The sequence below is a fragment of the Gymnoscopelus braueri genome (genome assembly GCF_963280865.1).
Source record: "Gymnoscopelus braueri genome assembly, chromosome: 7".
Lineage (NCBI taxonomy): Eukaryota > Metazoa > Chordata > Actinopteri > Myctophiformes > Myctophidae > Gymnoscopelus > Gymnoscopelus braueri.
The window spans coordinates 30,344,628-30,357,480 of record NC_137608.1 but is presented as its reverse complement, the minus strand read 5'-3'; the positions used below and the strand labels follow the sequence as shown (position 1 = coordinate 30,357,480).

General features: G+C 43.6%; 1 protein-coding gene across 2 annotated transcripts in view; it reads right to left on the bottom strand.

Moving 5' to 3' along the window:
• Nucleotides 1-12,853, bottom strand: part of smtnb (smoothelin b) — a 52,118-nt gene that overhangs the window by 5,508 nt on the left and 33,757 nt on the right. For both annotated transcript variants that reach the window (XM_080432543.1, XM_080432544.1), the window contains 3 exons: nucleotides 11,083-11,156; nucleotides 1,370-1,561; nucleotides 996-1,071 (listed from right to left, as the gene is read on the bottom strand). In XM_080432543.1, coding sequence (XP_080288669.1) covers nucleotides 996-1,071; nucleotides 1,370-1,561; nucleotides 11,083-11,156 — 342 coding nt within the window. The remainder of the gene's footprint in view (nucleotides 1-995; nucleotides 1,072-1,369; nucleotides 1,562-11,082; nucleotides 11,157-12,853) is intronic.

The window sequence follows — 12,853 nt, the reverse complement described above, 5'->3', positions numbered from 1 at the left end:
GTCAACCAATCATGTACAAAAGATAAATACATTTATTGAAACACTCTTTATGATGGACGAAACCATAACTTGAAAAAAACCAATATTTGGTTTTTTTCAAGTTATGGTTACTTATATAGGGCTATGCACATGTGTCATGTGACACTGGCCAATCACAGTCCTGAATAGACTGTGATTGGCCAATCACAGCGCAGGATAATTCTACACATTTCCTGGGCCCAGATCACAGCGCAGGAAAATGTACATTTTTCCAAATCTCACTTATAGGGGCGGTTTCACCGCCCAAAAACCCACATAATAACGTTATTCTAACAGCAGTGAGTGCAGTGCACACCACCTTCAGAGATCTCTCTAGATCTGACTCAGAATCCCATTAGGAGTCTCAGAAGGTAGCTCAACACAACCAGACACTAGGTGGATCCTACATTATGGCGAGTGCTTGCCACAAGACAGACAATAAACATGAGCTGATACACATTTCATTAGTGAGGTGAGTGCAAGGTACTCGGGTATATACACACACACACACACACAACACACATCTAAATTCATGCATGTTTAACAATCTTCGTCAATATCCTTCATTGTAAACCAAATGTGTACTTCTTCAAGTATTCATGCTTTTTTTCTCTTGTTTTTTGCGGATATTAAAACTTTTGATAACACACAGAGAATGTAAATCCACACTGCACACCAACCAGTCCTACCTAATTCTTCTTGAGTACATCCCAGCCTGGCCTCTGGGGACAGAATGGATAGCAATAATGTGGAAATGAGAGCAGAGAATGAGGGAGAGAAATGATTTGGTTCCAGTAAATGTAGTCCCTGTAAGACAGTGATATGACTAGATCTGTACAAGACCGAACAGAAGACAGCACTGCCAATCAGAATAAACTAAAAGAATAAAGACATGAGGGAGCCGAACACAAGAATAAGAGTTTGAACACAGAAAACGTATGAGATAATACTGCTTTTGGCATTTGTCTCACTCTCACCTCTCTTTCTCTTACGAAGGTCTCTCATGGCAGCCCGGATCATCTTCCTCTCCTCAAAGTCTTTTGACTCATCAAGCTGAAAAAACAAAGTAAAACATACCATGAATCAAAAGAATGAGAGGTCAGTCCTCAGAAAAAGCCACATGGCATAGCTCTATATTTATGCATGCGGTGTTAACATAGCATACATACTGTACAGAAACAAAACACACAAAAGGTCACTACTAAAGGAAAGGTCACTATAATTACCTTTCCAAATATACTCTCAAAGCCTGCAAAATGTAGATTTTATTTATGTCACAATTTAAATGGCTGTATTTGTTAAAATAAAGTTACGTCTAGTCGATAGGACATAATATCAGGGTGTCAAGTACCATTTTGTCAAGGAGCTCTTCATCCTCTATGGCAGCTAGCTGGTCAGAGGTCAGTTTTCCGGAGTGATCATCAGGTTTAGTCTGAGCGCTAGTGGATGAGCCATTAGGAATGGCTGGGGAGTGACAGGCTATTTGCACCGACGGCTCCACAGAAAACGCAGGCTCAGAGGCCACAACTGGCCCCGTCTCCATCTGCACATGCACAAACATACACAAGGAAGGAATAAAAGTTACATTTGATTAGTCTCAGAAAAAAATATGTAGTTGAGTTTGACTCGGCTCAAACTGCACTGGTGTGTAGATTATTGGTGCCATGCATAGGTTTATGTTTAGTTGGAAAATCATAATATTGGCTGGCTGTGAGTGCAGGTGAGTACTATGCAATCTGGGAACCCATCAGCAAAATACATTTCAGAGATTATTATTATATTATATTACTAATGAACAGTCAAACGTCCTGGAGATCAAGCTTACTCTGAGTGAGAAAATGGCGTTTGAAAGCAAGTTCCCTGCTGGAAGCCACTCTCCAGCTGTGTTTACAAAACACACTGACGCTCACTGACGTTTAGGATGTAATGACTAAAACAGGATTTTAGTAAAACTTCCTGGACAAGAGGGACATTTCCTGGTTTGTGGGGGTGGTCATAAGTCTTCCTTTGAATACTCTCCCTTGACGGGCTTTCCTTTGTATTAAGACAACCCTCATCATCTCTGACCTCCAGCCTAGTTGCTGAGTCAACATACTGTCACAAAACAGGTCCCAGACTGTTAAAACGTATCTTGGTTCAGACTACAGTATTGCTGAAATAGCCTGTGTCTACGGATACAAGGCGTTTAGGTGACCCCATTGTGGCTACACGGCCCGATAGCTGCACTACTATACATAAACTATGTGGAATAACATCCCTAGTCTTCCTGTCAGGATGCTGGAATTTATACCACAGAATGAGCAGCTGTGCAGCCAGGGAGCAGTTCTTGGTGCAGCAGAATGTAGGAGAGAGAATGTTGAATTAGTGTGTACTGCTGAGGTGAGGTGCGAAATGGAGAAGATACCAAAAAAAGCATTATACATCTATCTAAGACAGACCTGACCATCTAACTATTTATGAGCAACTATAATAACTTATACATGACACCTTGTAAATGTCCATAGTGCTGATGCATGCTGAAGGGTCATGGTTTGGTCTGGTGGCTATTATTGCCTTTGTTGTTATTGGCTCCAGGTCCAGATACAGATATAGCCCAGACAGTTGGCTCTGTCTCCATCACAAACTCTCCTGTCTTCCACTCTGGCTATAACCATGGAGGGACAATGGACAGTGTTCTGTACAAGAGCTTTCTGGCCAGAGCTCTTCCCCAGAGGAATGTTTTTGGACACAATGGGCCAAACAAGGCCTCTTAGTGAAGCGAAGAGCAAATGTGTGTGGGGCAAGTGAGAGAATTTCTCTGATACAATGATCATCTACACTTTATCTATCATCTTGATCATCGGAGTGATAATTGCATAAACATCTTTTTTTTAAAAATAATAATAATGGAAATTAACAGGAACTCTGGAAGTCTTTTCAAATCTTCATAGTTTTTTTTACATGATTTATAAAAGGTGCCGATTCATGGTAAATGTGTTATAATACATGAAAGAATGAGAATGATTTACGCAAATGTCACATGCACTATATTTAAAACACTATTTTTGTGAGATGGTTGGTTGAATAGTGAGAAAGAAGCACAAAGTGACACTGCCAATCCAAAGTGGCAACTCTATCCTACTCTATTAAAGAGTTGTTTGAAGAGCGATTTGAGGGCCATAGAGGTCATTGTAGAGTAGAGCCCTTTAAGTTGCCAATTTCTCTGGCTGTGTTCCATGGAGACCAGTCACAACACAGCTGATCTGAATATCTCTACATGCAAAGTTCAGGAACCACAATTCTTAAGTCTGTTTACGGTACATACATTTCCCAGGAGAGTAAAAGTTATGGCCATTTTAAGTTTGGTCAGGAAACTAGTGTACAGATAGTGACAGTTTCGCTTCTCCACACACCAGGAAGTGTGTCAGTTCTGCCACTAGAACACATTTCCTACGGAAGATCTTGCCTGGTTCAGTTATTATAGTTATGCCGTGACCACAAGAAACACAGACTCCACAGCTATACAAACTAGCATAGGAGACCCAAAAATGTCAGGGAGCACATACGTACTGTAAGCAATACGTTAGCAGTGGTAAAGGATGGCTATGTTAGTCGGCCACCACTTTATTCCCAAACAATATACAGTATCTCAAAAACTACTGGCTGTATTGCCATGGAATTTGCACAAACTCCATTCTCCCCAAATGATGAACCCTGCTGATTTTGTTGACCCCATGGTCTTTCCTCTAGCGGCCAAATTGTCAGCTTTGCACACAAGATACCTCATTACCAAATAGTATTCCAAGAACAATATATGGGTTAAAACTGTAGCGATGATGAGGTACACCATACCATGCTGTTTGTGCGAGAAAGGTTTCCGATGAGAGAAGGAGCAGAAGAAGAGCGACATGTTGCAAAGGTGGCAGGGTGAGAGACAGACACTGTTTCAGTTTCAGGCTTCTGAGTGGCTGCTTCATCTGTTCCACTGGATAGAGATTCTGATTCATGGAAGCAGGGATCAGGCTTCATGGGAATACTAGATGGTGTATCCAAGGGTTTTCTGGATGGAGAATCCAGAGGTAGGCTGGGTGAACCTGGTGGTGTATTGGATGGAGTATCTGAGAGTGCTGCGAATAAAGCATCCAGGGGAATACTGGACATATCCAGAGGTGCGCTGGATAGAGCATGGGGGTCACAGGGAATGGATGGTAAGCTTTCAGTGTTGGGTGGTACATGAATAGAGGGTTCAGGTAGGCCCATTGCCCGGCACAGGGCCTCCACTTGTCTCACAAGCCTCTCCTGCTGAACCTGCAGCCTCAGGTTTTCCTCCTGAAGACCAACAAGGGCCTCGGCCAATGGAGCCACCTGGGCAGCTGCCTCCTCAAGCCGGGCATCCACTCGCTTTCCAAAGACCTGCAAATCATTGTGTATCTCCCCAACTGCACAGCGCAATGTTAGCTCCAAACTCTGCTCCGTGACCTCTTCCTCCTCCTCCACCTGCTCCTGGACAAGCAGGTCTCCGATCGCCTCCTCCAGCCCAGACTCGGCACACAAGCTGTCAGGGCTGCCCAATCCTGCTGGAGCCTCTGAAGCTGGGACGAAATCTAGGTTCACCCCAGGCATGGCCAGTCCAGCTGCACTCAGTGTTACACTGAAGCTAGTCCTTCTTGAATTGAATGATTTAAAAAAATAAGTTTTCTTTTTACAATTCCACACTCAGGTGTCCCAAAGTTTGAAAACTGTAATAGCCAAGAAATAACAATATGATGGACATCAGAGGACAGTAAGAGAAGATGTCCTCTCTGTCTGCCTGTTTATAGAGACCCTTCAAAGCAACACACATACTTTATACCCCCGGCAAATCTCCCCTGTTCAGTGGCCTGGGCTGGACAACCAATGAGCACAGACAGAATCTCTTTCCAGGGCAGCAGTGGTCACAGCCCCCTTTTTTTTCCTCAGGTGCCATAGACATGTCTGTCTATTTGTCATTGGCCCAGCCATTATTCCAGAGAGCCAGGCAGGCCTGGTGGGGGCCTGAGGGGGGAATACTGCCCCCCCCCTCAACTCTCCTTTTATTTAGAGCCCTTGTCCTTCACACCTCGACTTGCATGCGACTACCTCTTTAGATGTGGCTCTGGGCCGGTGCTCTCAGCTGAAAGAGCTAAACAACGGACTAAACAATGCTAAACAATGACTCTTAAAACAGTTTCTGACGAACTGCAGCCTAATGCCTGTCAAATTGGATCAATTGATTTGCATGACTCTGGTTCAGAAGAGAAACCTCCAGAGGGGAGGTTAGTTTATGAGGCCAGGTATCATGGTGAGGGAGAGCTTGTGTCCAGTTATGCCAGGCTGCGAAGGGTCACGGGGAAGGAGGGATCAGCCCTGCTGGACTGTGTTTGGGACTGATTGACTGACAGAACAGAACCAAGTGCTGATCCAACCAGCTGCCACTGTGAATTACATGTGCATGCCTTGTGCACATGTAAATGTGCATGCCTCAAGTGCTTTGTGTGTCAAGTTGAAAGTGTGTGTTGATACAGACCTGTGTCTTTATGAGTATGTACGCACATTGTTTATACATTGTCAAGTGCGTATATCAGACACTTAATATTTATTTTTTTGCAGTTCAGTGGACACAACCGAATCATAATCAGAACAGTCAGTGTTTAGGGGAATGGGGTTACATAACAGTGTGAAATGCACACTGAGCTTAATGTTGATGTATAGCAACACACCACACTGACTGGATCATTATACTGTACATTTTGTAAACAGTGCGCACATCAAATAAATATTTTGCAACTTGCGGAACCCCTAAGATAATTCAACATTTACAGCTGTATTTTTCATCTCTCTGCTAACATTGTGGACTAATCATCTAAGCTCTAATCAGGGCTGGCACTGATTCACTGTTCTAAACAAACACCTCATGCTTGACTTTATCCTAGAGTGGAAAACTGTGTGAGTGACAAAAATAGTGACCATGGACATGAATGGCCTTTCCTGGTACTTCTACTGAAGGAAAGTAAAACAGCTTCCAGGAAGAATCTGACCCCCATAGTGAGTAGACAGAATACTCACCATAATATAAATGCATTGACCAGTCGACATGGATCAAACCTCAAGAGCAATATGACTAATCACACCACATAGATAGGGTAGCAGTCGAGTGGCTCAGGGGGTAGAGTGGCTGCTGGGAATCGGGGCAGAGATAGAGGGGGGGGGGCATGCAGAGAGAGAGAGAGAGACAGAAGAAACCCGACTAGGCCAGCGCCCTTTAATAATATATTTATTCTATCCTTTTATTAATTCACAAAATATGTGTGAGTGAGTGTGTGTATCTTGAGACCCCCCGACCGATCGACTTCAAACTCGGCGTACGTGTCGCAGAGGACCGTATCGTAAATTGATTTACATAGTTCCTGACTTGCGTGTTCCCCGAGAAGGGGTAGGGGTACTGGTCAAGTCTATTTATTTATCTATAAATGCACAGAATCTCTGACTGTCTGTCTGTCTGTGTGTATTTGTCCCCCGCATATCTGGAGAATCGTTTGACTTGTCTGTGTGTCCGTCTGTCCATCTCTCTGAATATCTTGTCCATATATGGAGATTTCAATATGACATCGCAGTACTGACGTCATAGACTGGCCTCCAAGTACTATGATAATGGATAGTGCACTAAGTACACGGCTACTCTGACAACGGCTGTTGCTTAACCGGAGGTGAATGCCTTCCCAACAGGCATGGGCCTATTTTTATTAATGCACCATTTACATTCAAGCAGTCAATAAGTCTATGAATGACAGAGCGAGAGACTGCTGCATGTGTAAATGCCTAATGTATCTACTGTGACAGAATGAGAGAGGGAGAGAGACGGGGAGAAAGAGAGGGAAAATGATGGATGCACATCGTACCAAACTTTGCTGCATTGCGTTAATGCCCATTTGCCCAAGTGTCATTGTAAAACAGCAATTAACTTACAGGCCCCTATGTTTATGATGGTAGTCTGCTAATGTGGTAGTAGTGTCAATCAGACAATAAATTAATATCATCCGTCCCCGGCGGTGAAGTGAAGATGTCTGGCCTTTGCTATTTAGAACAGCATCTAAAAATATCAGTGTGGCTTCCTTCAGAGCACAGAAATAAAGCATGCCAGGGACTTCAGTCTGGCTCAACTCCAGTGAAGAGCTAACACCACAATGAGATAAGTGCTCTAAGGGAACACATTTAAAATGTAACTGGTAATATAACACCAGGGATAAAAAACATGATGGTTCAGGCTTAATGGGCTGTTGAGTTGATACAATCCACACATGATTAAATTAATCCAAAACAAAAGGTTTCTCAGATTATTTTTGTACCTGCACAGACCCCCAGTTCGGGCTCCAGGGAACAGTCTGTGTGAACACACACAAACCAGTATGTGACAGCGTACAGGAGCATGTTAACAACAGGGTGCTTATCCTACTATGTGACAATTGACAGTGACCCCCCCACCTCCCCCCAAGTATGAAAGGACTCAGGAGAGCAAATTGGCCACAGTGAGAATATCGTCAATGGGATGACTGTTTATCAGTAGTCCCACATGGTCAGACCCATCCATTTCATGTCATCATTTACAGGGATGGGGTTTCTGAACAACAAGTCAGAAAATCTTTCCCAGACAAAATCTCAGGCACGTGTTTGATTGGCTGGGCTGTAAAGGAGGCCCGTGGTTGTGCAATTCTTATGTCTGTCACGCTTCTTTTTTTTGGTCCTTAAAACACTTTTCAATAGATGTGCACCCAATAGATGTGCACCTATGTGTATCTAATTATCTATGGCTACTGTGAGACTAGCTTGTCCATACAGTGCCTTACCAATGTGACCCAGGGCTCTCTGCGGGAGTGGGATTAACTGTCCTGTCATCACCCTGGATGTAACGTGATGGCATTATTTATATTCATGTCCGTCTCATTGCACGAGGGCAGTGGTCAGCCTGAATGTACGGATGAGAAACAGGAACGCCTGCGTGCACTTGGACTAGGAATATTGAAAGTGGTTAATGGTCGGTCTTCCCATCTTAAATGCACTTTCTCTACTATGCTGAAGCACCTCAAGCATCTTTACTGCCATCTTTAAATGTACCCATCTCTCTCTCTCTCTCCCTCTCCATGATGGTGTGACAGTAACACACACTGTGTTGCTTTTATTCCTTTCCTTCCTTTTATGTAATTCAGTAAGCTTTATCTCCCTTCATTAATGCTGATGCAAAGCTCCTGGCTGTTGTATTTAATTAATTGTACGAATGGGAACCCATCAGAACAAGGAAATTATAGAAGCATGAGAGCTGATAAGAGTGGACAGACCACCAAGGAGAAGTCCGGACCACCCAAACAGATCACAAAGTCTCAGAGAGGAGCTACTCAGCTCATTAAAATAACAGCAACAACTGGGGAAAGAAATATTAAAACCTTGCATGTCTTTGGCACTAATGCCTAATTTATACTGTGTGAGACAAGCAATGGCTCGTGGCTCATAACTCTAATAATATCTAGTACAGACAGAGCTATGTGCCACGGCTTGGCTCACACACACTATAAATTAGGCTTAATGTATACAGCACTCGCATTAGCATAACCACCATCATTAAATAAGTTCTAAATGTGAAGGGGAAAGCGTCGATGTACTAAATTGTCAGTGTAGTCCAATCCAAATACTCCCTTGCTTCCTCTAGGCACACAAAGCACTGAAACGACCTTGAACTTTCACTAAGAAAGGGAAAGCCCAGAGAACAGGTGGTGGTCTCTGGATCAGCGTCTAAACGTATCCCAGCCTTGGTTGATGGTAACCAGCAGTGTCTGCTAGATGCTTGCTTACAATCTCATTAGCCAAGCTTCTTCTGTATTTGCATGTTTTTGAAAGGCAAAAGCTGCACATTTCTGCTTATTTACAAAGAGATAATTGATATATATCAGGTATCTTGAAAACAGCAGATCTACAAGTTCGCAACGTGCTGCAGTGCGGAGCACGAGAGAATAAATTAAGCAAGAGAGTGGAAGAGCTGGATGGATGCAAATGCCCCTTATTGTTAGTGATGCTGAGACAGCCTTACAGTATGTGTCACCTGCAAACACAGCCTAGCCGTGGGAACATGCAACCATGTCGTGGACTATAATTCAAAGCTTGTGTTAAACTCGCTGGCTTAACCCTCATCTTCAACAGCTATGTATAACAACAGAGTTAGCTGAACCGCAAAAACATGAGGCTTAACTAATGATCGGTGACTGATTTATCTTTCATACTGCATTCTATACCATGCAATTGGGTTGGGTCTTGGTAGGCAGGGAATGTTGCCAAAAGCATAATGAACAATAATTCCAATTTGAACATAAATAGACATACGTAGATTACAATTGTAAAGAATCTCCAATATAGATTACAATTGCAAAATATATCCAATTCACAATGTTATCCGTCAAATCACACATTAATTCCCCACAACAAAGTTACCTGGGCGTAGTTAGTGTAATAAGTCTTAGTTCAGTGAAGCCTGCAACTCATTTCTGCAGAATGAACGTCCTTGTTGAGCGGTCTCTCTATCGTATGTGGAGCATTGAATCTTCTGAATCTCAAGCAAGTCTTAACTGATGCCGATGATCTCAGTCCAACACCTTAAATCCACCTTGCAACCCCAGGCTGCCTCCTCCTAACTCTAATTAACCAGTGCCCTGATCCCATAACCAGATTACTGCTGTGCTCAGCATGGAGGTGTGTGTGGACTAAATAGTAGTCTTCAAGAGACAAGGTGGTGGCTGCACACTGGTAGCCAAAGTGCCAATACTTTATTTGTGGACGCAGAGTAAAAAGAAACCAACGTTTCGGCAGGTGACTGCCTTCTACAGAGTAGGAAGGCAGTTACCTGCCGAAACGTTTCCAAAAAGTCTCTTGAAGACTACTATTTAGATTATTCTGCCGTGGGCCGGCACCACTATAAGGACTTTGCTCGCCACCCTCCACTCAGTCATCTTCATTCATCATGAGACTATTCCTTTCACAGAGCGTAGAAAGCTAAGGATACAGAGTAGGCCTTAAGCTACAGGGCAGGTTTGGCTTCTCGCACACCTCGAGAGGTCACCATGGGGGCAGGGGGTGGGGAGTGGAGCGGTTGCATGAGAGGAGATCAACAATCATTATCTACCATGACGGTCCGTGGTCTGAGCCAGACCACTCTCTTAGCCAATCACAATGCACATGGCAAGAGTGAAGGTCGCAGCTCAAGGTTTCAGAAGCATGTGAATGGATGCGATGATGAACTTGTACTATAGGCTAGTTTAAAGTGTGGGGTGGTGGCAGATGGAGAGGAATTGGTGCAGATGAAGACAGACAGGTGTGATTTAAGAAGCATTTGCTAGATAGCTCTAAGTGGGCATGGTCTACTGAGGGGAAATGAGGAATGCTGCAGCACCTCCTACCCTCTCTCCCTCTGTCCGTCTCTCATACCCTACAAGGACAAATGTGACCAGCTACCCACTCTGTGTTTGATAAACACTGTCCTTCCCGTGCTCTCTGTCCACGCCTTCCATCGCATTAAGGCTCTTAGGTGACTTGCTATTGGGAGCCTTGCCAATGTGCTATATGTGAATTTCTATACAATGCATTTGAATACATTTGAAACTAAAGGATTAAGTCAAGACATAAAAGCAGGAGTTTAGAATGCATGCTTTGCGATGCGGGGACTTGAAGCTGAAACTTTCTGAAAGTGTCAGTTAATAACATTTTGGCAAGTGTATAACTGGAGGTTCTCAACGTGGGGTGCTTGAGGGGGTGCCAGGGGGTCCCAACCAAAATGACTGATAGTTAGGCTTAGGAACCAAATGTGTCCTCACGGGTCTATAACACAGAGAGCTTAAATTTGTACACTCAGAGTTACATTTTTAATTGTTAAGAATAGATCGGGGTTTCAGGGATAAAAATTTTATCAAATGGGGGTCCTTGATCGAATATATGTCAAACTGTGGGTCCTCAAAAAGTTGAGAACCAGCGGTCTAAACAAAGACAACCATGGCACTGTATAAAACGTTTCTCAAGACAAGATGGTACCTTAAATGAAGAACTTGAGGTAAGACTGGACGAGGAGATCTTGAATGGCGTCGCTCTCAGGCCCAGGGTCAAGTCTGATTAAGACACAGACAAAGACAGAGATGAGACAGAGACACATGGATCTAAAATGTCCAATACACTCAAATTAGACACAAACATTATAACCCACTAGGCGATATTTGTTTTCTCATACAGTAAATGGTTTTACTTTCCATAGAAACAAACAGAAGACTAACAAACCACAGAAAGCTATACAGTATACTGTACTGTATATTTATGTGTATAATTGCAAAATGTGTGTGGGTCCACAGTGTTCCGGTCATCGCCATTTGTCAGTTATGTAAGCTGCCAGAGTGTCCTAAACAGAAGGGTCTTGTGTCTTATGAGAGAGCCTCAAATATGCATTACGCCACCTTTAATATAAACACTCCTTGGTCATCTGCCGGTAAGAGTACACAGACACACATTTTCATGTGACATGCTTGCCTGCACGCACTCTACAATCTTAAACCTAGGTTTGATGCATACCAGTGCAGGTACTGTAAAGCGTGATTTATACTTTGTTGCACAATAGTGTCGCTTGCCAAAACTAACTACATACAATTTTTTATTAGGCTATAACTGTACATTGTAGAATGTACTGTAGATAGGTGCTTCTGAGGGAAGCAGATGTTTGATCCCAGCCTGCCTTCCGTCAGAGGGAGACGGGGAGCTTCCAAAAAAGGAGCCTGTGGCCATTGAAGCAAATTGGGCTTAAAAGCAACAGTTGAACCCTCGTGAAGAAGCCCAGTGGAGCTGTCAAGGCTCAGTCCACAAGGTTGTAAGAGGGATTGGCCGGGGGGTTGTAACCACGCAAACTTAAGTAAACTGTTTGGGTTGGAGGTCCTGGTTGTTGGGAAGCACCGCAGCCCGAGACATCTTGTTTTGATAGAACTTTACAGCAGCTGCTGCGATGCTGCTTCTGTGAATGACCGAGATTCACAGGCATAAAGAAACACACTTGACCTGTGATTACACTCATGCAAATGCTCTCCGACAGAGTATTAGGTACAGTAATTCTGTCTTTTGGTGCCATTATTTGTACATTATCCCATGCTACAGTATTGCTGATTGCAAATAGCGACTTTCTGATAGCACTGCACTTTGCGTACCGAGTGTACATAGTGTATTAAAGGGCGAGCGTGTAAATACATGCGTATGTGACTGAGATAAAGAAAGAGAGAACAATATCTACAGTGTGTGGCACATACTGAAAAGTCTATTGTGATTATTAGCAGTATTATTCCATCTACCTTCACAATAACAGCCAACTGTTGCATTTGTCTAAAAACATACAGTATACAGTACTGTGTACCACTGGCTGCACCCCCGGGTACAATATGCCAAACGCCCAATACAGCTAACAATGGTGTTTCATATCAACTCTTCCTCTGTTCCCACACACCCATGCACTTTGTTTGGCTCAGTATGGCCCAGCCTAGCTTGACTCCAGCTCCTTGTCATCATCCTACATGTGGCTAAATCCTCAGTGTCTCTGCCGTCTCCCACGGCAACTGGGATTCCAGTGTGATCAGAGTGCTGGTGAGAGGCTTGGGAGGCGGAGCAGGATGAATATTTATACTTCTTGTTAAATGTGGAGTTACGGTACTGAATATTGTACCACCTCCACACACACACAGTCAGTGTCCATGCTGCACACTGAACGAAAGCTCAAGAAGTGGCAGTTTAATAGACTACAAGATTCTTCCAACACGCAGGGTGAATTGATCGG